Source organism: Heloderma suspectum, chromosome 2 (assembly GCF_057233095.1).
Source record: "Heloderma suspectum isolate Gila_16-S chromosome 2, 16-S_ref, whole genome shotgun sequence".
Lineage (NCBI taxonomy): Eukaryota > Metazoa > Chordata > Lepidosauria > Squamata > Helodermatidae > Heloderma > Heloderma suspectum.
This window is the reverse complement of record NC_139459.1, coordinates 366,129,827-366,154,748: the sequence shown is the minus strand read 5'-3', so window position 1 is coordinate 366,154,748 and position 24,922 is coordinate 366,129,827. Positions and strand designations below refer to the sequence as shown.

Genomic DNA, 24,922 nt, shown 5'->3' with positions numbered 1-24,922 from the left:
TTGGAAAAGAGTGTTTGCTATGATCAGCATGTTCTCTTGGCAAAACTCTATTAGCTTTTGTCCTGCTTCATTTTGTACACCAAGGCCATGCCTGCCTGTTATCCCAGTGATTTCTTGACTTCCTACTTTAGCATTCCAATCCCCTATGATGAAGACGACATCTTTTTTTGGTGTTAGTTCTAGAAGGTGTTGTAGGTCTTCATAGAACCGATCAACCTCAGCTTCTTTGGCCTCAGTGGTTGGGGCATAGACTTGAATTACTGTGATGTTGAATGGTTTGCCTTGGATTCGTACTGAGATCATTCTATCATTTTTAAGATTGTACCCCAGTACTGCTTTTCCCACCCTTTTGTTGACTATGAGTGCTACTCCATTTCTTCTAAGGGATTCTTGCCCACAATAGTAGATATGATGGTCACCTGAATTAAATTCGCCCATGCCTGTCCATTTGAGTTCGCTGATGCCCAAGATGTCGATGTTCAATCTTGCCATCTCATGTTTGACCACCTCCAACTTACCTTGATTCATTGATCTGACATTCCAGGTTCCTAAACAATATTGTTCTTTACAGCATCGGATTTTCTTTTCACCACCAGACACATCCACAGCTGAGTGTCCTTTCGGGTTTGGCCCAGCCGCTTCACTCTTTCTGGCGCTACTTGGAAATACCCTCTGCTCTTCCCCAGTAGCATATTGGACACCTTCCGACCTGAGGGGCTCATCTTCCGGCGTCATCTCTTTTAGCCTTGTGATACGTTCCATGGGGTTTTCTTGGCAAGAATACTGGAGTGGGTTGCCATTTCCTTCTCCAGTGGACCACATTTTGTCAGAACTCTCCGCCATGACCTGTCCGTCTTGGGTGGCCCTGCACGGCATAGCTTATGGCTTCACTGAGTTGCGCAAGCCCCTTCGCCACAACAAGGCAGTGATCCATGAAGGGGCGCAAACTCTAGACAGCTGCATTTCCACTGTTTAGAAACCACAGTATTCATTGCTCTTTCGGAAGTACTTTTCCACCTGCACTGGCTGCCAGTCCATGCCTGGGCCTGATTCAAAGCTCTAAACAGCCTGGAGCCAGGCTACCTGAAGGATTGTCTCCTCCCATATACATCTGCTTGGACCTTAAGATCAGCTTCAGGAGTCGTTTTCCAGGAGGCCCTACCAAAAGAAGCCAGGGGGCCCTGTTACTAAGGAGATGGCCTTTTCTGCTGTGGCACCCCAGCTGCGGAATGAGCTTCCCAGAGAGGTTCACCAAGTGCCTACATTGTGCTCATTTCTGCGCCAAATGAACTTTTTTTTATTCTTCCAGGCTTTTTAGTTTTTCACTTTGTTTTATATCTGGTATTTAAAATTTTTGCACTGCTGCCAGCTTCCGTTTGGAGATTGTTTTTATTTTTTATATCGTAGTTTTAAACTTTTAAATTTTACCCTGTATTTTATCATCTGTATTTTATTGCATTGGATTTTGTGGTTTTCATTGTTGTGAACCACCCAGAGAGCTTTGGCTATTGGGCGGTATAAAACTGTAATAAATAAATAGATAAAATAACCTGACACACCTCCAGCCTCCAAGCAGAGCCCTCTGTGGGAGAGCTGGTATCTCATACATACCCCTTACCTGCTGATCCCATCTCTTGATATCTCCGTCTCGCTGCACCAACAGAAAACCCTCGGCCAGGGCCACCACCTGGCTGCAGGTCTCCGGACAGCGTTCCCGGACCCAGTTCTGGATTTCCGGGGGCAGGACCGTCAGGAACTGCTCCAGGATCACCAGCTCCAGGATCTCCTCCTTGGTGTGCCGCTCTGGCTTCAGCCACTGCTGACAAAGCTCCCGGAGTTGGCTCAGGACCTCTCGGAGTCCCCCCGCGTCCCGGTAGCAGAACTGCCTGAAGCGCTGGCGTTGCGTCTCTGAGCTGACAAGCCCCTCATCTGGAAGCTCAGTTTTGACCTCTCCATTATTATAGCCCTTGTGAGTCTCTCCAGTGAGGCCTCGCAGCATCTCTCCTTTGGGCCAATGGCCGGCATCAATTACTCCCTCGGAAGAGGCCTGGAGGCCCTTGGTGTCTTCCCTCAACACAGGCCGAGGCAGCTGTGGGTTTATCCTTCCTGAGTGAGAGGTCTCCATGGTCTTCAGGTACTCCTGCCACTGGCCTTCCCAGCATTGTTGATGGGCCTTGTCCGGTTCCTGTTTAACCTGCTGTGAAGCTGGCCCAGTCAAAACCACCCTAGCACCATCCACATTTTTAACCCGTGGGCTGTCAATTGTGGCTTCTTCTGTCCCATCCCATAACCTGGAGTCTAGTGGGGTTTGCTCCTCCATTTCCAGACCTGCTATCCTCTCTCCTTCAGCCATTTCCCCCCTCTCCAATCCACGTCTCTCAATTCAAAGGGGCGTGAGTGTGAGCACAAATGGATTACCCTGAGCAGCGGGACAAGAAAAGAGCGTAAGTCTAGGGACCAGGATATCTAGACCACTTTCTCCCAGGCGACCTAAGTGCTCAGATGAGGCCTTGCTGGTAGTTCCACAACCAAAAGAATGGCATAACATAACATCTCGAAAGCAGGGCCTTCTCAGTAGTGGTGCCTACCTTCTGGAACTCCCTCCCCCGTACTGTTCGGAAGGCAGAAATGTGGTATGTTTTGAATGCCTCCTAAAGATGTACTTGTCCAAGCAAGCTTTCCCTGGGTTATAACTGATCATCATGACCCTGCTCCACTTTACTATTTTATTGTTTCTTTTTATCTTAGGCCTGTGGGGGGGATCCAAACGGCCCCTTCCCTACCCTTGCCCGCCCCGACCGCTGATCATTTGGGAGTGTGCCATTTGGGGGGCATTCTCAAAAGCTGAAATGCCTCTCCTAAGGCTTAGCTACCGGCAGGAAGCGCTTGGGGCTCAAAGTCCTGGTACACAGGTCAGCAGGATCACAGAACCCAGTGGGGTCGTCCCCTGAAGCTGAAGGGTGGGAGGCTCAGGGTGGATCAAAGGCAGGACTCCTTCACACAGCGCAGAGTCCAGCTATGGAGTTCGCTACCACAGGACGTAGTGGTGGCCTCCAATTTGGATGGCTTTAAAGGGGGGTTAGACAAATTCCTGGAGGAGAGGGCTATCAAAGCCTACTAGTTGTTATGGCTATGTGCTACCTCTAGTATCAGAGGCAGTATTCCTATGTTGCTGGGGAACATGGGCGGGAGGGCACTGTTGAACCCCTGTCCTGCTTGTGGGTTTCCTGTGGGCAGTTGTTTGGGCACTGTGTGAACTGAATGCTGGACCAGACAGGCCCTTGCTCTGATCCAGCAGGGCTCTTCTCATGTTCTTATCCCTCATCACTGTTTACACAACCCTTGGGCATGGCTCACAGATGCACCTTCATCACTCCTCCAAACTCAGCATGCACAGACGGGGAGGTTTAAACCTCCCCTCGCATCTTGCTGCTATCTAGTGTTTGTTGGGGGTGGTGGTGCAGATGAAAACCTCTCCTATCCCCCAGCAATCTCCAGCGAGGTGGCTGTTTCTCAGTTGTTAGCGGCCGGAAAACAGCTCTCTCCGAAGCAGGATCACTGGGAAAGAAGCAGCGGTGGCGGTGGGAAAACTGCTGGTCAGGAAAGCAACGGTGGGGATTCTGCAGTAGCAGGGGGGCCTGTCATGGCTCCATGTAGGCTGCCTCTAAGAACTTGTGGGGGCCTCACATGGCCCGTGCGTTCACTCTTGCACTAGCGGAATGACACAATTAGATACAACCCTTAAGCTTTAAACTTTATCGAGCTTTAAGCACAATTTTTACACGCTATGTTGTGAAGTGCCCAGGGAGATCTGGCTGTTGAGAGGTGTAGAAATGTAATAAATAAGCTTGTGTTTTATTCTAACCATTTGGGCATGAATAGGGACAAAGGTATTCTGTCCCACTAACCAGTGTTAATTCACTTAACAATGCTGAGCAATGTTTCTTGTTATCAGAAATTACTGCTGTTGCAAATGGTCGCTGTATACGTTTTCCATACATTTAGGTTTTAATTGAATGCTCAGAGATGGCACTTACATTTCCCCCCACACACACCCACATGTATTTATTTATTTTATTACATTTCTATACTGCCCAATAGCCAAAGTTCTTGTAAACTGTATCTCCCTGCCAACCAAGGATAACACTTCATGGATCTGACTAAGTGGACTCTAGTCCCCAAAAGCTTACTCCAACCTTCACCAACCTGATGCCCTCCAGATGTGTTGGACTACAACTCCCATCACCCCTAGCCAGCACATGCTGTCTAGGGATGGTGGGTGTTGTAATCCAACACATCCAGCGGGTGCCATGTTGGTGAAGGCTGGCTTATGCCACAATACATCTGCTAGTCTTTAAGATTATTGTTGTTGTTGTTCAGTCGTTAAGTTGTGTCCGACTCTTCGTGACCCCATGGACCAGAGCACGCCAGGCCTTCCTGTCCTCCGCTCTCTCTCCGAGTGTGCTCAGGTTCATATTCATTGCATCGGTGATGCTATCTAGCCATCTCATCCTCTGCCGTCCCATTCTCCTTTTGCTTTCAATCTTTCCCAGCATCAGGGTCTTTTCCAGGGCATTTTCTCTTCGCATTAGGTGGCCAAAATATTTGAGCTTCAGTATCTGTCCTTCCAATGAGCAGTCAGGGTTGATTTCCTTTAGGATTGACTGATTTGACCTCCTTGCAGTCTAGGGGACTCGTAAGAGTCTTCTCCAGCACCACAGTTCAAAAGCATCAATTCTTTGCCGCTCAGCCTTCCTTATAGTCCAGCTCTCACAGCCACACGTTACTACTGGGAAAACCATAGCTTTGATTATATGAACCTTTGTCGGCAAGGTGATGTCTCTGCTTCTTACTATGCTGTCTAGGTTTGCCATAGCTTTCCTCCCAAGGAGCAAGCGCCTTTTAATTTCATGGCTACAGTCACCGTCTGCGGTGATCTTGGGGCCCAAGAAAGTAAAATCTGTCACTGCTTCCATTTCTTCCCCTTCTATATGCCAGGAAGTGATGGGGCCAGATGCCATGATCTTAGTTTTTTTAATGTTGAGTTTCAAACCTGCTTTTGCACTCTACACTTTCACCCTCAACAAGAGGATCTTTAGATCCTCTTCGCTTTCTGCCATTAGGGTGGTATCATCTGCGTATCTGAGGTTGTTGATAATTCTCCCGGCAATCTTAATTCCGACCTGTGATTCATCCAACCTGGTGTTTCTCATGATGTACTCTTGTTGTTGTTGTTCAGTCGTTCGCATATACATTAAATAAGCAAGGCGACAATATACAGCCATGTCATACTCCTTTCCCAATTTGGAACCAATCGGTTGTTCCATATCCAGTTCTTACTGCTGCTTCTTGACCCTCATACAGGTTTCTCAGGAGACAGGTAAGGTGGTCTGGTACTCCCATCTCTTTCAGAATTTGCCACAGTTTGTTGTGATCCACACAAGCAAAGGCTTTAGCGCAGTCAATGAAGCAGAAATAGACATTTTTCTGGAATTCTCTTGCTTTCTCCATGATCCAGCGAATGTTGGCGATTTGATCTCTAGTTCCTCTGCCTCTTCGAAACCCAGCTTGTACTTCCGGTAGTTCTCGGTTCACATGCTGCTGAAGCCTAACTTGTAGGATTTTGAGCATAACCTTGCTGGCATGTGAAATGAGCGCAATTGTGCAGTAGTTTGAACACTCTTTGGCATTGTCCTTCTTTGGAATTGGAATGTAAACTGACCTTTTCCAGTCTTGCGGCCACTGTTGAGTGTTCCAAATTTGTTGGCATATTGAGTGCAGCACTTTAACAGCATCATCTTTTAGGATTTTAAATAGCTCGGCTGGAATACTGTCATCTCCGCTAGCTTTGTTGTTAGTAATGCTTCCTAAGGCCCACTTGACTTCACTCTCGAGGATGTCCGGCTCAAGTTCAGTGACCGCACTATCATGGCTATCAGGGACATTCAGATCTGTCCTGTATAGTTCTTCTGTGTATTCTTTCCACCTCTTCTTAATCTCATCTGCTTCCGTTAGGTCCCTGCCTTCTTTGTCCTTTATCATGCCCGTCTTTGCACAAAACGTTCCCTTGAGATCTCCGATTTTCTTGAAAAGATCTCTAGTCTTTCCCATTCTATTGTTTTCCTCGATTTCTTTGCATTGTTCATTTAAGAAGGCCTTCTTGTCTCTCCTTGCTATTCTCTGGAACTCTGCATTCAGTTGGGTATATCTTCCCCTTTCTTTTGCTTTTTGCTTCCCTTCTTTCCTCAGCTACTTGTAAAGCCTCATCAGACAGCCACTTTGCTTTCTTGCATTTCTTTTTCTTTGGGATGGATTGAGTTGCTGCCTCCTGAACAATGTTACAGACCTCTGTCCATAGTTCCTCAGGCTCTCTATCTATCAGGTCTAATCTCTTAAATCCATTCCTCACCTCCACTGTATATTCATAAGGGATATGATTTCGGTCATACCTGAATGGTTTAGTGATTACCAACTTTTTAAAAAAGGGAGAGAAGCTCTTTGCATTTAACGTTTACACAGGCAGGCAGAAATTCGACAGGTTTAGCCATCCCAGCATGGAGAGGCAGCAATGAGGCAGTCTGCACCTATTGGATTTGTGCCTGTGCCATGCAGCAGTTAAAAGAACACAGAGCCTCTTCAGCTAAAAAAAAAAAAGTAGCAAAACTACGCTGAAACCTACTTCAGAACTGGGTGGTCAGCGAGCTCATTTCCACTATATGATCCAACCACCCGCTCCATTCTTTGGTAGCTTTTTCAAAGTGACAATCCTGTTTCAGGGTCTTCCCTTTCTTTGGCAACCACTGATAACCTGTAACCCTTGCAGTTTTACAGTTTTCCCCACCCCTTCTGCAAATCGCGCTTCCCTCTGAAGTTCCCTTTTAACTCACCTCTCCCTGCAGGCTTAGCACGGAAACACCCAATTTCCCCCAGGAAAGGGCAAGGTGGGGACAGGAAGTGGCTTCACCATCTTCGTAAAGGGCCGGGTCGGTCTAGACAGCACGCTCGCCGAACTCTATCGAGCTCACCCCTTACACGCCGGCCTCGGACGCCTTTCCTACCCTTGGTGGAGGCTGGTGGTTCCGATTTCGGCGGGGCAATACGTCCATCCTGGGTTTCAGCCAGAACCAGCCAGAACTCTAAAGGAGCTATCAGAAGTGCTGAGCTCTATCCTCAAAATAGGTTCAGAACCTTGGATAGCTCCTTTAGAGTTCTGGCTGGTACTGACTGAAACCCAGAATGGTTTCACAGCCCCACCGAAATTGGACTCACCAGCCTCCATTGCCTACTATTTGTGCTTGGGACTGTTCCTGCATATACCTTTAAACAAAGTTGCCAACTTTTCAGTTTCCCCCTGCAGCTCTGCTTTTAACAGCAGCACCAGATAAGCCAGTGGTAATGGTAATTTTTATCCACACTGCCTCAAAAGGCTCCAGTTGTTGATTTCTGAAAGACACCAAACAGCAGGTCTGAATGTTTTATTGCTGGTCAGTCGGCAAACCTAGTTGCCACACACCCGTTTTTGTTGGTAACGGACAGAAGCTGTGTGCTTTAGCAGTGGCACAACAGGCAGATATTCATCAGGTGAAGCTCCTCTTATCACAGGGCAGGCAAAATGTAGCCCGTTACATTTCTGCCTGTTGAGGCACAACTCTGACAGAAAAAAGTCTATTCTTAAACCAGGGTTAGGCAACACACGGCCCCTGGGCCTTTTTGTGGCCCCTAACGCCTGGCTGCTGCTGAATTTGTTGCCAGGACAGCAAAAAAAAGAGGCGATTTTGCTGCCACCACCATATTTCAGTGACTATATTTGGCAGCGTAGTGTGGGGTAGGGGTATGCCCCAGGTCTGGGGAGGCAAAGCAGCCCCAGACATTTCCCCACCACCACCTTAAACCACAAACAGGCATGGGCCCTTGCAGCCTGCTGTGGCCACCCAAGCTGCCGCTGCGGACCTTCCCCCTCTTCCACCATCACTTGTAAGCCTGCAGCTCAGCGGTTTGGCAAGCTCTGTGGAATACAATTTAAAGGGGAAGGATGAAGAGAGAGTCATCCTGACAGGCTTTCCGGCCCATTTAAATTGTGTGTCCCCCACCTCTCCATACCCAGGTGATTGGCACTGGGAATTTATTTATTTATTTATTTATTCATTCATTTATTTATTTGTTTATTCATTTATTTATTTTCACCTTGTTTTGCCCAAAAGCCATCAAGGCAGTGCACAACAACTGAAAACCATCAGACCGTAAAACAGTAAGAAACAAGAATGATACAAAAAGAATAAAACTTTCAAACAACTACTGTTCCCAGCATCAGTCAGCTGCAGGAGGGGAGAGGTTTAATGAGACCATAGTGCCCCGGGAAGGGAAGTTTAAACCTCCCCATTCACACACACTGAGAAGGGAAGTATACGTGTGCCTTTGTGTTTGTGTCTGTGTGCACGTCTGCGTGTGTGCTGCTTGCACAAGACAGGAATTCTGCACCTTTAAAAGCTACAATCCTATGTACAGTTACTTGGGAGTACGCCGCACTGAAAAAGTGGGACTCCTGAATAAACCTGCTTCAGGCCATGCTGTAAAGAGTAGTGCAATTAGGTAATTTTAGAAGCTGGACTTAATTGTCTTGTGCCACCCGCTCCAACGTTAGATGGTAATTCGTGTGGCCAGCCATCCCGGCATGTAGTTCACTCTGCTGGGCGGGGGTTCTGCCCTGATAGCACCACTAGCAGTAAAAGTTGCAGAGGGAATTGTGCATTTCTGAACACTGGGTTGCCTTCTTCGACTTTTCTGTGCTCTTTGTACCTTCCTTTATAGGGCAGCGTTTTGAGACAACTATTCCACATCTAAAGGAATAGGATGTCCTGAGAGAAAGGATATTTTGGGTATCCCAAAAATGGATTTTGGACAATCAGAATGTCCTGGTCTGTCCATGCTGTTCTCAAATAATCCGACCTGCGTGTGTGTGTGGAGTAGGAAGAGAGAAATGTGTGATGCCACAGGTGCTGTGTGGTGCCAGGGGTCCTCCATTTCTGGGGACAACAGGATGATTGGAAAGTGGGCCATAATGGAGGGCAAAGCAGGTTTGTTTGAGACCATTGGTTCAGGGGACTGTAGCCAAACCCACCATAGAGTTCACTCAGTGAAAATAACACAAAGCAGATTTAATTAAATCTAGTGTCATTACAATCCTCCCCCGTCCTCACAATTGGCCTTTTGGAACTCTCTGCTGCTTGAAGAGGTAGCAGTGTTAATAAAACGACAGTGGACAGGAGTATTTTCCTGTAGCATATTAAGAAATGGCATAGACCAGTGTGCAGAATGTCACTCAGGCCGATTGCCGAATTCCATTTCAGAGAGACTTGGGGGGGTGGAATGCATTCCAGTGGTGCGCAGGGGCCAAAGGCAAAGGGGGCAAGGTCAAAACCCTAGCATATTTTAGCTTAAAGCTGACTGCCTGTAACTCTCCCTTTGGAAAAGCCATTTCAACCTTGGCCATCTGGGGAACCCCAGAGGGTTGGATTGGGCCTCTAGACCTGAGGTTCCACATCCCTGGCTTAGACAAATTCATAAGCGATAGGAACGTCATCAGCTAGGCTGCATAAGAACTTAAGAAGAGCCCTGCTGAACCAGGCCTCCTTAAATCCAGCAGCCTGTTTCCCACAGTGGCCAGCCCAATGTTTCCAGGAAGCCCACAAGCAGGGCATGAAGCCAATGAGTCCTCCCTACATTCCTGTTCTTAGGGGTTGTCCCTAAAGGGTCGAACTGGTGGAGGATGCAAGCAGTGAGTGGTGTACAATGGAAGCAAGAGATTGGGCTGCCCAGATAATAGCCAGTGCACTTAGAGCCTTTCTGCAAGAGGCTTTTATTGTATGCTTGTGATTGCTTAATCAGGGTAGTTTGCGGGTTCTTTATATGACGTCGTCATCCTCCAGGGCCTCTCCTGTGCTTTTACGACCATTATTGAGGTATTTTTCTAGTATATCCTGTTTGGTATAGCCTGAATACCACCATTAAACTCTCCTTGTAATTGCACAATTCCACTATGCCACCGTGCCATCTAGTGGCTGTATAATGGAACATTTAGAAAGGCAGGGAATGAACCCTTAGAAAAAAGCATGTGTAAAGGAGCCGAGCTGAATCCTGCAAAGCATCCGGAAGCAGAAGCCCCAGTAAAGGAGCATGATAAAAGCCTCATGTAGAAATGCCCTCAGTACAAATGTTCTCCAGCAAAAAAAGCTGGATTCTGTATCTAGGGCTGCAAAGCTACATACACTTACCTGGGAGTAAATCCTGCTGATTTTGGCAGAGCTTACTTCCGAGTAAGCATGCATCAGTTTGGGATGCACACGATGCATCATTTACTGTTAATGATACACAAACTGCATAACTGATAGTTGGTTTTTTTGTCACTACAAGGGCAAAGCAGCCCTGCCTCATATCCATGGCAAAGCCTCCTCAGACTCTTTGGCTTCTGAAATTTCATCCGTCATTGCGCTGATACTTTCACGTCTGGTTTCTCAGCCTTAAGGACTAGAAACTTGAGTATGTGTACATGTGCGTTTTAAACAATACTGCACTCAATACCAAACTGTACACATATGCAGTGCTACAGCTTTATATTCACAGCCCTGACTGCATGTGATACTTCTATCCGATGGTCCTAATGAGCTATATAAGAAAAAAGAGCAAACCCTCCTGGCTGGGGCATGAGGAAGTACCACAACCAGGGAGAGAATCTGTCAGGTACAGTGGAATTACATTCAAACAATTTTCTTGTAGGGAGACCTGATGATCTTCCTGAGGAGTCTAGTGATCATTACACATAGCATCAAAATTGAATTGGTCTTTTAATCTTTTCAGCATGCAATGCATCCCTGCCTTACCCGTAATGTACAGATGTAGGACAATAAATATTCAGAGAAACAGAGTAATCCGTTGAATCCTTTCTATTGCAGTGTATTAATGGATTTTGTATGGTGGTCTTTAGCAGCGATTGGATGAGCTGCTCTGATGTCACAGAGGGGTGGTTCAGGCAGGAGGAGCTCTAGGTGCCACGGCCAGAGCTGCTCAGATCCTCCAGAGGAGCAGGGCAGGCAGGATGGCCGGGGACGGAGGAATGCTTGGTATTATAAGGCGCTATGGCGGGGGTGGGGAGCTGCTTCAAATATGGAGCAGCTCCCAGGGTTGTTGCATTCCAGTGGTGAGTGAGGCTGAAGGCAAAGGGGGTGGGGCCAAAAATGCAAAAAAAACAACAACACCCAACCTATTGTAGCTTAAGGCTCTTACTGCCAGCAGCTCAGCTTTAGAGGAAGCATTTCAACCTTTTAGAATGGGGGTGGGGGATTGCACAAAAGCTGTAAAATCACCAAACAATCAGCAGTTAGGGGAAGGGGGTGTGGCCATCTGGGGAGCCCCGGAGGGCCAAATTGGGATCCCTGCAGGGACAGATTTGGCCCCAGGCCCTGAGGTTCCTCACCCTGCCCTAAGGGATTTTGTCTGGCGATTGTCTAAGGCTGCCTTTACACTAAAGAAAACCCCTGCAGTCCTCCCGTTCTGGAGCCTTTCTGCGTTTATCGTGGGCTCCCAGACAGCGACCACGGGATTGCTGAGAGGGGAAGCTTTTAACTGTTAAGCTTCCATAGACTGCAATGAAACAGTGCCATCTAGTGGCTGTTTCAATCACGTTACATTCCAACTTTAAAAAATGGTTCATTAGTTCCGGATGTTTTTGGAGTGAAATAACCAGGAAATACCTCTGGCTGTGCCCTGGAGGTTAATGACGTCATGAAAACGTCTGTGAGTGAGCAATCCCAATAGCAGGAAAAAAGCTCTGTGTGAAGGAGCCCTAAGCTGCTCTGGTGTCACAGAGGGGTGAGTCAGGCAGTAGTAGTTGTAGGAGCCACTGACTGCTTTGGTCCTTGAAAGGAGAGGGGAAATGGCACAGCTTAAGAAAGAAGCGGGGCGAAGAAGCAGGGCCTAGGACAGGAGTGGGCTAGGGCTCTGAACGCACCAGGCCAAGAAAGAGAGAATGGCCCAGAGGAAGCCGAGAAGGCCAGAGGGAGGTGTCTGAGAAGGAAGGGAATTTAGGATAGAAGGAGAAGACGCCATAGCACTGATTTGTAAGGGCCACTTCCTCATGTGCACAAGTTAACAACCCAAACCAAAACTCGGAGACAAAGAGAACGCAGCATGAAAGCGCCGTTAAAAAGGAGCTTTCCTCATCCTCAAGCTGTTCACAAGCTCTCCCCCGAGTGGATTTTCTGATGTCTGCTAAGATCCGAGCTCCACTTGAAGCTCTTCCCACAGTCCAAGCACCGGTACGGCTTCTCTCCGGTGTGGGTCCTTTCGTGGGCGATGAGGTTGGAGCTCCACTTGAAACTTTTCTCGCACACGGAGCACTTGTAGGGCTTGTCCCCGATATGGGTCCTCTTGTGGGACTTCAGGTTGGAACTGTTCCGGAAGCTCTTCCCGCATTCCAAGCAGGGGTAGAGCTTCTCCACCAGGTGGGTCCTTTCATGGGCGCTCAGACTCGGCCTCTGGCTGAAGCATTTCCCACAATCCGCGCACTCGTATGGCTTCTCTCCCGTGTGGTTCCGTTGGTGCGCCATCAGGTCTGGTTTCCGGCCAAAGCTTTTCCCGCAGTCCAGGCACTTGAAGGGTTTCTCTTCGATGTGGGTTGTCTCATGCACGGCAAGGTGTGAGCCATGGTTGAAGCTCTTATCGCAAACTGTGCATTTGTAGGGCTTCTCCTCCGCGTGGGTCCATTCGTGCGCTATGAGACCTGACCTCTGGCTGAAGCTCTTCCCGCAGTCGGGGCACTGGTATGGTTTCTCTCCCGTGTGAGTCCTCTCGTGGACAACAAGGTCCGGTCTCCGGCTGAAACTCTTCCTGCAGTGGGAGCACTTGTATGGCTTCTCCCCTGTGTGGGTCGTCACATGGACGATGAGATCTGAGCTCCGACAGAAGCTTTTCCCACACTCGGAGCACTTGTACGGCTTCTCTTCCCGGTGTGTCCCTTCGTGAGCAATCAGACCCGACCTCTGACTGAAGCCTTTCCCGCAGTGTGAGCATTTGAAGGGCTTCTCCCCTGTGTGGGTCCTCTCGTGCGCGATGAGGTTGGAGTTCAAGCTGAAACTCTTCTCACAGTGCGAGCATTTGTATGGCCTCTCGCCCGTGTGGGTTCTCTGATGGACAATGAGGCCAGATCTCTGGCAGAAACTCTTCCCGCAGTCCAAGCACTTGTACGGCTTTTCGCCTGTATGGATCCTCTGGTGCCTAATAAGGCATGAGCTCTGACTGAAGCTTTTCCCACACTCCGCACACATCTTCTGCTTCTTGTTTTCTGGAGGGTTCGGCTGAACTTTGCTCCTGACAAGGTCCTTGTCACCTCCTTCCCGGGGAATGGATTTATCCACTTCCCTTTTGCTTGGACAGTTTCTCTTCTCCCTATCTGATCCGTGTTGACGCTCAGAAGCTTCTTCTGATTCTTGACGAGGGGAAACTTTGTCTGTGGCTCCTTCCATCGGCTTCTCATGTGGTTCCTTTTGCTTGGAATGATCTATCAGAGGTTTCTCATCCAGCATCTTGTTCACCTGCCTGTCTCCTGTCAGGAGCAAGAGGGAATATTCTTTTACTGATAAACATTAGGAGAAACTTCAAAACAGTGAGAGATGTTCAGCAATGGGACAGACGGCCTCGGGAGATGGTGGGATTTCTTTCGCAGGAGATATTTAAGCAAGGACCAGATGGCCACCTGTCAGGGATGCTGTAGTAGCATCTTGCACTGCAGAGCCTCCACTGAGCAGGGGGTTGGTCTACATGATCTTCAAGGCCCCTTCCAACTGTGTGATTTTGATTCTGAGTTATGCAAGAAGCAAAATGGTTGATATCAGTATTTTTTATCGTAGGAGTTTATAATAGGTATTTTTTTTAGTATGTACTGAGAATAAAGCATATATATATATATATATATATATGATAAGATATCTGTGGGGCTAAATTGAATATATGATGTGAACAATTTTTTTTAATATCTTGTGTTGCTCTAAATAGCTATTTTTTCTAACAGTTATGGTATTTGGGGCAGTGGAGGCTGGTGGTTCTGATGTCAGTGAGGGTGTGAATCCGCTCTGGGTTTCAGTCAGAACTCTAAGGGAGCTATCCAAGGTGCTGGACCCATTTCAGGGATTAGGTCCAGCACCTTGGATAGCTCTTTTAGAGTTCTGGCTGGTTCTGACTGAAAGCCAAAGCAGATCCAAAGCCCAATTGGAGCCACCAGCCCCCCCCCCCCAATTTTAGGCACAATCCCATGCATGTTTAGACAGAAAAACATCCTGCAACTCCCGGGGGTTCCATCTAGTCCGACATTCTGTTCACACCATGGCCAACCAGCTGCCTGTGGGAAGCCCACAAATACGATATGTGCACTAACATCCTCCTGCTCGTGTTCCCCAGCAACTGGTATACACAGGCACACTGCCTCTGATACTGGAGGTAGTATATAGCCATCAGTACTAGTAGCCATTGACAGCCTTCTCCTCTATGAAGGTGTCCAATCCCCTTTTAAAATAATCCAAATTAGTGGCATTAGTACATCTTGTGGAAGTGAATTCCAGAGTTTAACTTGGCCTTCCAAAACCTAGTATACTCTAGGTGTGTTGGATTGCAACTCCCATGGTCACGCTAGCTGTGAATGATGGGAGTTGCAGTCCAACACATCCGGAGGGCACGAGGTTGGGGAAGGCGGGGGTAAACCAGTTCCTGGAGAACAGGGCTACCAACAACTGTTAGCCATCTGATAGCTAACAGAGCCTCCATGTTCAAAGGCAGTATAGCTCCAGATAACAGGTGCTAGGGAACAAATAACAGGGAGAGGCCGTGGCCCTCGCACCCCCTTGTGGGCTCTCCAGAGGCGTCTGGCCAGCTGGTGATGAGGACAGAATGCAGGACTGGGAGAAACTTTGGTCTGACCCAAGCGAGGCAGAACTGTAGGTCAGTGGTAGAGCCCCTGCTTTCCACACAAAAGGTCCCAGGTTCGATCCCTGACATCTCCAGGTAGGGCTGGAAATATTCCTGCTGGGATCCCTGGAGACCTATTGCTGCCAGTCTGTGTTGACAGTACTGGGCTAGGTGGACCCATGGTCTGACTCAGTAGAAGGCAGCTTCCGACGTTCCTATGCTGTGTTCCCCTGATTTGTCAATTTAAACAGGCTCCCTCACCTCTGTAGTCCCCTCTGCCCTCTTTTCTTCCCTTGCAAGTCTGTAGATTTAGGATCCAGGGCTTCTCACCCTGCGCCCCAGAAGGTGACACAGCAGGCTCCTTGGAACCGTCTGCTGAAAGAAGGCAAGCCAGGGTGTTGATTGCTTCACACTGTTCACCACCTAGCAGTCTGTCAGGGTGGACACTGAGCCCATAGAATCCCAGAGTAGTTCTGATTCTGATTCTGCCCAGGAGCATGCTGTCCTTGCAGACAAGACTGTAGCGAGGGCAAAACTTGGGCTCCATTGACAGGGATGCCACAGGGAGGGTTGGGTGCAATTGGAGAGGGCACGTCCAGGATTCTTTACAGTTCAAGTCTACTCTCCACACACGTAGTGATGGGCATCTTGCTATTAAACAGTTTTTAAAAGGCAAAATTAGGGGCAGAGGAAAGAGGGGCGTGTACCTCCATTGCTCTTCATCTCCAACTGCAGAGTCTCTGAGGAAGGAAAGAGCAAAATGAAAATCTAGGCCCTGCGGAAATTGTTGTGGTTTTCTCCCTCTCTCCATATTCTTTACTGTCTGCGATGTGCAGTGAGAGAAAAGAAGGCCTTGTTCACACACCAACAGCAGGTGAAGTGATAAATTTGTTTCTGTACTGCTTCGCATGACAGGTGGGGGGAATCTCGCAAGGTTCAAGGCAGGCCCAAGAGATTTTGCTGCCTGAAGCAAAAGAGGACAGCACCCCGCACCCTTCCACATAAGCTACAGTGGGCTGCAGTGATCATGCAAACAGGGACTGGGTTCACACAACACGCTGCTAACCCACACTCAGTGGTTGAATGTGCTGAATGTGGGTTGTTGTTGAACTGTGGGTTATTTGTTGTCTGAACCCAGGACATTTTCTGCAGGGCGGCTTGTTAACCATGCAGTGTGGCTTATTTTTCTTGAAGAAGCTACCTTGAGAACCCATGGTTTGTTATTGGGTTGTTCAGGGTGGTTAACAAGCTACCCTGCATGGTTAACAAGCCACCCTGCGGAAAATGTCACAGGTTCAGACAACACACTAACCCACAGTTCATTAAACAGCCCATGGTTCAAGAACAACCCACACTCAACCACTGGGTGTGGGTTAGTGTGTTGTGTGAACAACCTCAGGGTCATAGAAACTGAATGGACTGGCAATTGAATCTTAGTTCAACCCTGGCAAGACGACAGCATCCTCCACTGAACCAGAAGGTAGCAGGCCAGTTTAGGGGACTAAGGTGGTCTTTCACGCATTGCCAAAAGGGGAAAAGCCATCACCAGAAAAAGAGGGCAAGGATTTCCATGAAGTCTGCATGTGCTAATTTATGTGTTGTATTGCGTATATACAAATTTGGGAGCAATGGCTGTAATTTAAATAGAAACACAGTACATCTCCCCAGAGTGGAGAAGACTGGCCAGATGTCCTGTGTGCCTGCTCAGTCTGTTTGTCCAGACGCTAAGTGTGGAGGGGCAATTTCAAGGTCTCTGCTGCTCTCCTGTCTTGTGGTTCCTTAGCTTTAAACCACAATTGGACGGGACTGAACAGACTTTCAAACAGAGGGCGCCTTCAAATAGAGAACGCCTTTAAACAGAGGACTATCCTACAACAGCCCTTGAAATAGAGGACTGTCCTTTGTAAAGTAGGCCACATAGCCACCCTTTAGGGGCCACATGGCAGGCTAGCAGGGAGAATGGTGGGTGGGCTGCCACCCTTCTCCCCAGCATCCACCGCCTGAGGCAGCCGCCTCACTCTGCCTAATGGTAGGGCCGGCCCCATCCTGCTGTGTCTTGTTCCCCACCAATAAGCCTGGTACTTAAGACATAATTTGCCTTCCTCTTGCCTCCCCTCTATCAAAAAGACCAGGAGGAGGAATGGATTGCTGAGCAACAATGCTGAAATTTTGTGAAATCAGTTATCACAGGATTCACTTAGGGTGCGATCCTATGCATGTTTAGACAGCGTAAAGATCTACAACTCCCAGCATTAATGCTGGGAGTTGTAGGCCTTCTCTCTGCCTAAATATGCATAGGATTGTGCCCTTAATGTCCTTTTTAAAAAACGTCTGTCCATAGCTTAATTTTACCTGTGTCTTTTTCAAATACCATGGGTGTAGGTATGTGTGTGTACGTGGGTATCTACAGACTGTTGGTTTTTAATACAGGTCTCCCTCAATCTTCTACATCCCTAATTAGCCGCCTCGCCGCCTCTGGCTCTCTTCCAACTGTCACCTAGCGGCAGCCATTTCATCAGGCTACCCAAACTATTTCCATCCCAGCTGGTCAATATAAGAACTGTAGCTGAGAACTTGTGTTGTTTTCACCCTCTTCCCTCCACCTCTCCTTTTCCTTGTGTGCTGTGTCTTTCAGATTGTAAGCCTGAGAGCAGGGGCTGTCTTAACGCTGATGTGTGTAAGCCACTCTGAGAGCCGTTCCGGCTAAAGAGTGGGGTAAGAATGCTTTAAATAAATACTTTTAAAACATCACATCTGCATAGTCTTTCTTCTCAGAGATCCAAGAAAACATGAGGTCTGGGCAAGTCTCCTCCTGCACTGCTCCTGCCTCAACTGGGACACAATTGGTGCATCCCAGAAGGGGTGGGTGGGGGGCTTCAGGGCAAGGCCCTGCCCAGGATGCAATTGGACTGCTGGACTGGGCTGCCCCTGGCATATTTGGGGGATGGGAATGGTCACCAGTACGTAGGCAATAAATTAGGGATGTCCGTCGCTGGGAAGTGGACTTGATGATCTTATAGGCCCCGTCCAACCCTACTATTCTATGATTCTATGAAATCCAGCCCTTTCGGGGCTCTCCAGATTTCTTTGGCACCCCTACTCAGCTTGCATTTGTGAGCTGAGCCATGGTTTCCCCCCCACAAATCTGGGAACTTTTGTGGTGTTGTTTTTTTTTTTAATTATGCAAATAGCAATTTGTGCAAATTACAGCTGCAATTTGCATAATTTGTGCAACTTGCGACTGTAATTTGCGCAAATTATGGCCACATCTCACGCAAATTATACAAATTGCCACTGCTATGTGTCCAAGTTGCTATTTAGACGCATTTTTATAAAAAGCCCAAAATCTGCGAAGTGGCCCGACTCAATGCAGATCACAGGAAAGTAAGCCGAAGTCCGGGGCGGGGGGCATGAAAGCTCAGCAAGCTCCCCCACCCTGGACAGATCCCTCCAACATCCCTGCAATAAATAGTCAGATCCTCCTTCACCTTTGAACCCCAGCAGCACCTCCTGCAAACTGGCCCTTTTGTGTGAGAAATCGCTCAGTTTCTGCTCCAGCTCCACCAAATCTGGCTGCAGAGTCAGTAAGAAGATATCATCTCTGCAAGCAGCAACAACAACAAGGCAGAGAGGTTAAGAACAAACGAACAGCCCTGCTAGATCACACCCAAAGGCCCCATCTAGCCTAGCATCCTATTTCCTACAGCAGACAGATGCTTCTGGGAAGCCCACCAGCTGGATAGGACATCAGCATCCCTCCCCTCTTGGTAGCCCAACACCTGGTATTGAGAGGTAGACTGCCTCGGAACATGGAGGCTCTGCTTAGCTATTATCACAACTAATGGCTGTTTGATAGACGGGGAGAGCAACCCTATGACCCCTAGACAGAGACATAGGATATAGTCCTAGGATAGTTTGGATTCCTGGGTTCAAGGGTGGAAACACTGCTCCAACCTCGGAGCCAGGAGTCCGAGCTCCCTACCCCCACCCCCTCGCAGCCTGCGTGGAGAGAACCATGGAGGCTGTCTCTTCAAGGTCACAAAGGCAACCTTGGAGAGGAGGGAAAGGGGGCATGCTGGTGGGCGGGGAGGGCATTGGGGAGCCCAGCTTAAGCCCGTCTAGCTGAAATGCAGAGTGGAAGGAGCACGGAGATGGAGATCGCCTCTGCCGCTCCTCACACTTTGCATTGGATGGCCATAAGCCTCTGCATAGGATTGCGCCCTAAATAAGGACACAAGTGGGGCCTGCAACACAACACTGCAGTGTGGAGTGCCTGAGGGTACTGAAGCCCAACGCATTTCGGTAGCAATCTAAAACCTGAAGGAGGAGATCCTAGGTTGGTTCCAGACTGAAGCTGAATCAGCCGTGCTGGTGGAAGTGGACTTCCCCGCCCCTGCTTCCCAAGGCAGCCACTCCACCCCCCGAAGATGCTACACAGAGAGTCAGGAGACCCTGCTGATTGGGGTGAGCTGTGGTGCGGGGGGAAAGGGGTACCCCCCCAAATCGAGCAGAGGGTCCTTCCATGCGTAAAGCCCTTCCATGCGTAAAGCAGAAGGCAAACCCTGGATCCAACTTCTCATTTTTAAAATCCAAGCTCATAGTTCTAAAACATGATGGGCTTCAATAAACTCCGTTCCTCTTTCATTTCTCTGTTGCATATTGTGCCTTCTCCCTTTGTTTCTTCTCGCAGTGTGGAGTGCTCCTGTTCAGTGTCCCAGCCAGCCGGCCAGGACTTCTTTCAGGATCTCGATCATCCCAGAGTGCAGGACGCGGAATAATGGGCTCAAGTTACAGGAAGCCAGATTCCGGCTGAACATCAGGAAAAAAACGTCCTGACTGTTAGAGCAATACGACAATGGAACCAATGACCTAGAGAGGTGGTGGGCTCTCCCACGCTGGAGGCGTTCAAGATGAGGCTGGACAGCCATCTGTCGGGGATGCTCTGACTTGGATTCCTGCACTGAGCAGGGGGTTGGACTCGATGGCCTTGTAGGCCCCTTCCAGCCCTACTATTCTATGATTCTATGAGACTCCATTCCATGACTGCTCCAGGTTTTTGACGGCCCTTGGGCAAGACAACCTCAGTGGCCCATACTTACTTGCTTGATGGGCAAGGAGCAAGCAGGCCATGGTGTCTACTGTCCCTCCTCCTCACCACCACCATTGTCTGGGCCAGAGCGAGAGGAAGGAGAACAAACAGGTTGCCATGGTGGAGGAACAAGTCCAGCTGGCTCTTGTCAGGGGGCCCCTGCTGGGGTGTGGGCTCTTGGCAAGAGCCCAACCAGGCCTACCCTTGACGCCAGCTCTGCTCTATTCCATCTTGCCTCCCCTGCAATTTTCTGTTCCTCACGCCTACTACAGTCAGCAGTCTATGGCCAAGATTCATGCTCCGTCCACCTTGGGCTGTTTTTGTCTCCCCAACACTCCATCCTTAGGAGTTTTCCCCTAAAGATCTTTTGTACTTCTGCAAATCTTGGGACTCCCCCAAGCCTGCTGATTTGCCTCTTTTCTTGGGTGTGGACAGTGCCGTTTTGGTGATGTAAGGATGCATTATTGGTATAAGAAGATAAAAAGTTAATTGTGGGCACTCTTTCCAGTCGCTTCACCCATGCCCACAGTTTATTGGTCAAAGAAGATCACAAGCCCAGACAAGTGCAGTAGGAAGGGCTAGAGAAACGGAACCCACAAATCACCGAAACGGAACCTACAACTCACCGGCACCCAGTGCAATCGGAACCCTAGAAGAAAGAAAGACAGACAAACCCAGAATGAGATTCTTGCTCTGCTGGGTGACTCAGAAGAACGTAAGACGAGCCCTGCTGGGTCCATCTAGTCTGGCACTGTGTTCACACAGTGGCCAACCAGCTGCCCAAGGGAAGCCCACAAGCATGGCATGAGTGCAACAGCACTCTCCCGCCCATGCTCCCCAGCAATTGCTGTACACAGGGTTCTAGTATTATGTGAGAGGGAGAAAAAAGTCTCCCTATCCACATTCTCTCCCACCAGTGGAGCCAGGCTGCCTTGGGAGGTGGTGGAATCTCTCTTGCTGGAGCTATTTAAGCAGAGGCTGGGCAGCGATCTGTCAGGGATGCTGTAGTTGTATCCTGCCTTGGATAAGGTCTAGACGACCCCCAAGATACCCTCCAACTCTGTGACTCCGTAATTTTAATTTTCCAACATCCCAGTCTTCTTACCAGCAACGGCTGCGGTGCCTTCTCCCTTCCCAGCACCCTGAGCAGGGATGTCTCCCTGGAAAGTCTGAGGATCTCATCCTTTCTGCGGACAACGTCGCCCTCCATGTCTTGTAACCGGTTCAGCAGGAAGTGCTGCTGTTCATCCAGAATCTCGTGCATCTCCTTCCACTCCACGATAATCTTCTTCCTCTCTGCTTCTATTTCTCTCTGCCAGAAGAGAACACAAAGGGGTGAGCTTGGAAGTAGGAGCAGCACAGATCAGATGATCCTTACTCCCACCCCAGGCTTTTGGGATTTGACTGGGAACTGCCTGTGTACTTTCAGTCACAGAATCATAGGGCTGGAAGGGGCCTACAAGACCATCGAGTCCAACCCCCTGCTCCATGCAGGAAGCCTGATTCCCAGGCAGAATCCCACCCAAGTACTAACCAGGGCTGACCCTGCTTGGCTTCCGAGATCAGACGAGATCGGGAGCATCCAGCCCTTTGTCACAGCCGTTAGGACTTAACAGTGTGTTTTCTTGTTTTTGAAGACAAATAGAAGCTCAGATTCTCAGGATGCTGATTGTTATTTGAAGTTGTACTTCTTTAACCAATTTGTATCTGCTGGAAAAGACCCTGATGCTGGGAAAGACTGAAGGCAAAAGGAGAAGGGGACGGCAGAGGATGAGATGGCTAGATAGCATCACCGATGCAATGAAGATGAACTTGAGCACACTCCGGGAGAGAGCGGAGGACAGGAAGGCCTGGCGTGCTCTGGTCCATGGGGTCACGAAGAGTCGGACATGACTGAACGACTGAACAACAACAAAAATCTCCTCCCTCACTTTCCAAAGAACTCAGGCCCAGACAACATACAGTGTCCCCACATTTTATACTCACAGCTCCGTGAGCTAGTTTAGGTCGAGAGAATGACCAGATTCGCACAGTCGTCACAGCCCAGTGTGCCTTATTTAAACCACAGTGGGTTGCGGCACATGCTGGTTGCCCTTTTGAATATTCAAGCTGCGGTGGGCAGTCACTGTAGCTTGTCGTAAGAACATAACAGAAGAACATCAGAAGAGCCCTGCCGGATCAGACCAAGGGTCCATCCAGTCCAGCATTCTGTTCACACAGTGGCCAACCAGCTGTCGACCAGGAACCCACAAGCAGGGCATGGGTGCAACAGCACCCTCTCGCCCAGGTTCCCCAGCAACTGGTGTACAGAGACTCACTGCCTCCGATACTGGAGGTAGCACAGAGCCATCAAGACTAGTAGCCACTGATAGACTTCCCCTCCAGGAATTTGTCCAGCCCCCTTTTAAAGCCATCGAAGTTGGTGGCCATCACTACATCTAGTGGTAGTGAGTTCCACAGTTTAACTATGCGCTTTGTGAAGAACTTCCTTTTATCTGTCCTGAATCTCCCACCAATCAGCTTCATGGGATGATCCCGGGTTCTAGTATTGTGTGAGAGGAGAAAAAAGTCTCCCTATCCACATTCTCCCCACCCTGCACAATTTTGTACACCTCTAGCATGTCTCCCCTTACTTGGTTCTTTTCCAAGCTGAACAATCCCAGCTGTTGCAACCTTCCCTCACAGGGGAGATGCTCCAGCCCTTTGATCATTTTAGTTGCCTTTTCTGTACTTTTTCCAGCAGTACAATATGCTTTTTTTAGGTGTGGTGACCAGAACTGTACACAGTATTCCAAATGTGGTCGCACCATACAGCAGCATGATTTTGGCAGTTTTATTCTCAGTTCCTTTTCTAATTATGCCTAACGTGGAGTTTGCCTTTTTTTTACAGCAGCTGCACACTGGGCTGACATCTTCATTGAGCTGTCCACCACAACCCCAAGATCTCTTTCTTGGTCAGTCACCGTTAGCTCATGTCCTGTGAACCCATGTGTGTGTGTGTGGCTTATGCGAGGGTTAAACAACCCTCACATAACCCAAGGGCTGTTTTTAAAACTATCTAAGCTAGTGGCCATCACCACATCTTGTGGCAGTGAGTTCCATATGTTAATTATGCATGGCATGAAGAAATTCTCTTTCTTTTTTTCTGAAGTAGGACAAGGATACCTACTAGCAGGTTTTCACTTCTCTTTTGCTCCTCCATTTTGACGTCTCCCTCTCTTGTCAAGCAAATCAGATGATCCTGGAGTAGCTGAAGGCCGGGGGAAGAGAATTTCATAATGTATGAAACATTGAAACCACACTCTAATTTTAAATAGCCTAATCTAGCTAGTCCAGTTTGAAAACAGCCTTGTTCATTCTTCATAGCAGAGCTGTAAATTGACTAAAGCAGGGGTGGGGGCAACTTGCGGCCCTTCAGACATTTTAGCCTACAACTCCCATCAGCCATAGCAAGCACACTCAGTGGTGAGGGCTGATGAGAATTGTAGGCCAAAAATCTCAAGAGTCACAAATTACCCACTCCTGGATTAAAGATTCTTGACTGATCACTTGGCTGCCTTTTCACAGGCAGAGGTGTATCCGGCAGGGGGAAATCATGTGGACGATGCAACTGCAGCGAAGAAGGGACTGCTGGCGAGGTGTGAATTCAGAAAGGGCAGAAATGCCAGTGCATTTTCTGAGCAGAGTGAAAGCAGACGCATACGGAGCAGGGTGACAACGGATGATCAGTAGCGTCGTGAGGGCAGGACTTTGGGGCAGAGGTCTCAGGCCCCACTCAGCAGAATGAGCAGGCCCCCAGAACACAGGAGGGCTGGCTTATCACACTTTGAAGTAAGGGAAGTAAAACACAGTACCATCTAAAGATGGGGTAGGGGAGAGTAAGAACCTTACATCCAGAGTCTAAAAGTTACCTAACTTCAAGACCACATGTAAGGCCTTGACTCTGATCTCAGATTAGATCTTTGGCGCCGGGTTTCAGGTTATGCGAACTATTAAACAATAGTTCAATATTTGAACTATTCAGTTTCAATATGTGAACTATTAAACGGCAATGGGAGGGCCTCTGAGCCCATGCAAAGTTCATCTCTACTCAAGTCATCGGAATTGCGGCACAAACCTTCCAAGGCAGCTTAAGCTCACACCACCACCATAGATTGGTTTGTCTTTAAGGTGCCACACAGCTCGCATCTCTCCAAGAGAGGGGATTCCAGATAGGTGCTGGAGCCCAAGCCTGTCTTCTTTTTGTAAATGGCAGCTCCTTGAAGTTAATTCATGGATGAGAGTGGCAGCAGCCGCAGCGACAGCATCAGATCTTTAAAATTCCCACCTGGCTGTCGCATGGCCTCCCGATCTTCTGCTTCCCAGGCACACTCCCAGCCGCCTCAAGCTTTTCCTAGGCATGGCTTTGATGTTGGCAACAACTGCACTGCATTAAGAAGCTCTCCCGGCCTGATCACTGCCTTCCCACCCAGCTGCCGGCAGCGGCCCAGCCCCCACCCTTGCTGCTGGGAGCACCGGATGCAGCACCATTGATTTGTAGGAAGCTCAACCCTCTCTCTGGGTGAGGTTGCACAGACAGGCAATTACAGAAGGAGCGCGCAAAACTCTTTCCTCTTCTGGACTGAGAAAAAAAAAAAACCAGCCAGAGCCCTCTAGCGGCTCTCTGCCCCTGTTTATATCATCCACACCGAGGGTGGGGGACAGAATGTAGATCTGGATCTACTGGTAAATCTCTGGGCGATTTGCAGGAGACCGGCAAGGACTTGTCAATAATTGTCAATAATTCTGACAATCATTGAACAACAGCAGCCACAGAATGACTGCTTTCCCTTCCCTCCCTCTCCACTCCCCAGTTCAGCATTATACTACTGAAATGAACAA

The 24,922-nt window shown here is 48.7% G+C and overlaps 2 protein-coding genes across 5 annotated transcripts in view; both read right to left on the bottom strand.

The window, feature by feature from the left end:
* Nucleotides 1-20,338, bottom strand: part of LOC146355879 (uncharacterized) — a 28,997-nt gene extending 8,659 nt beyond the window's left edge. Inside the window, exons 1-10 of the mRNA XM_084829973.1 lie at nt 20,244-20,338; nt 18,441-18,553; nt 15,660-15,692; nt 15,214-15,327; nt 14,776-14,844; nt 12,232-13,627; nt 11,860-11,911; nt 7,026-7,107; nt 2,874-2,953; nt 1,619-2,383 (exon numbers count right to left, since the gene is read on the bottom strand). Of these exons, the coding sequence (XP_084686099.1) occupies nt 1,619-2,383; nt 2,874-2,953; nt 7,026-7,107; nt 11,860-11,911; nt 12,232-13,627; nt 14,776-14,844; nt 15,214-15,327; nt 15,660-15,692; nt 18,441-18,553; nt 20,244-20,338 (2,799 nt within the window). The remainder of the gene's footprint in view (nt 1-1,618; nt 2,384-2,873; nt 2,954-7,025; nt 7,108-11,859; nt 11,912-12,231; nt 13,628-14,775; nt 14,845-15,213; nt 15,328-15,659; nt 15,693-18,440; nt 18,554-20,243) is intronic.
* Nucleotides 20,339-20,516: 178 nt separating this feature from the next.
* Nucleotides 20,517-24,922, bottom strand: part of LOC146355874 (uncharacterized) — a 79,808-nt gene continuing 75,402 nt past the window's right edge. The window contains exons 1-4 of one of the 4 annotated variants that reach the window (XM_084831097.1): nt 24,159-24,545; nt 23,211-23,291; nt 21,147-21,353; nt 20,517-20,690 (exon numbers count right to left, since the gene is read on the bottom strand). In XM_084831097.1, coding sequence (XP_084687223.1) covers nt 20,664-20,690; nt 21,147-21,353; nt 23,211-23,243 — 267 coding nt within the window. In that variant the 5' untranslated portion in view covers nt 23,244-23,291; nt 24,159-24,545 and the 3' untranslated portion in view covers nt 20,517-20,663. Of the gene's footprint in view, nt 20,691-21,146; nt 21,354-23,210; nt 23,292-24,158; nt 24,546-24,922 lie in introns of those variants that run through there. The other 3 variants (XM_084831098.1, XR_014787224.1, XR_014787222.1) reach the window with 3 other exon arrangements.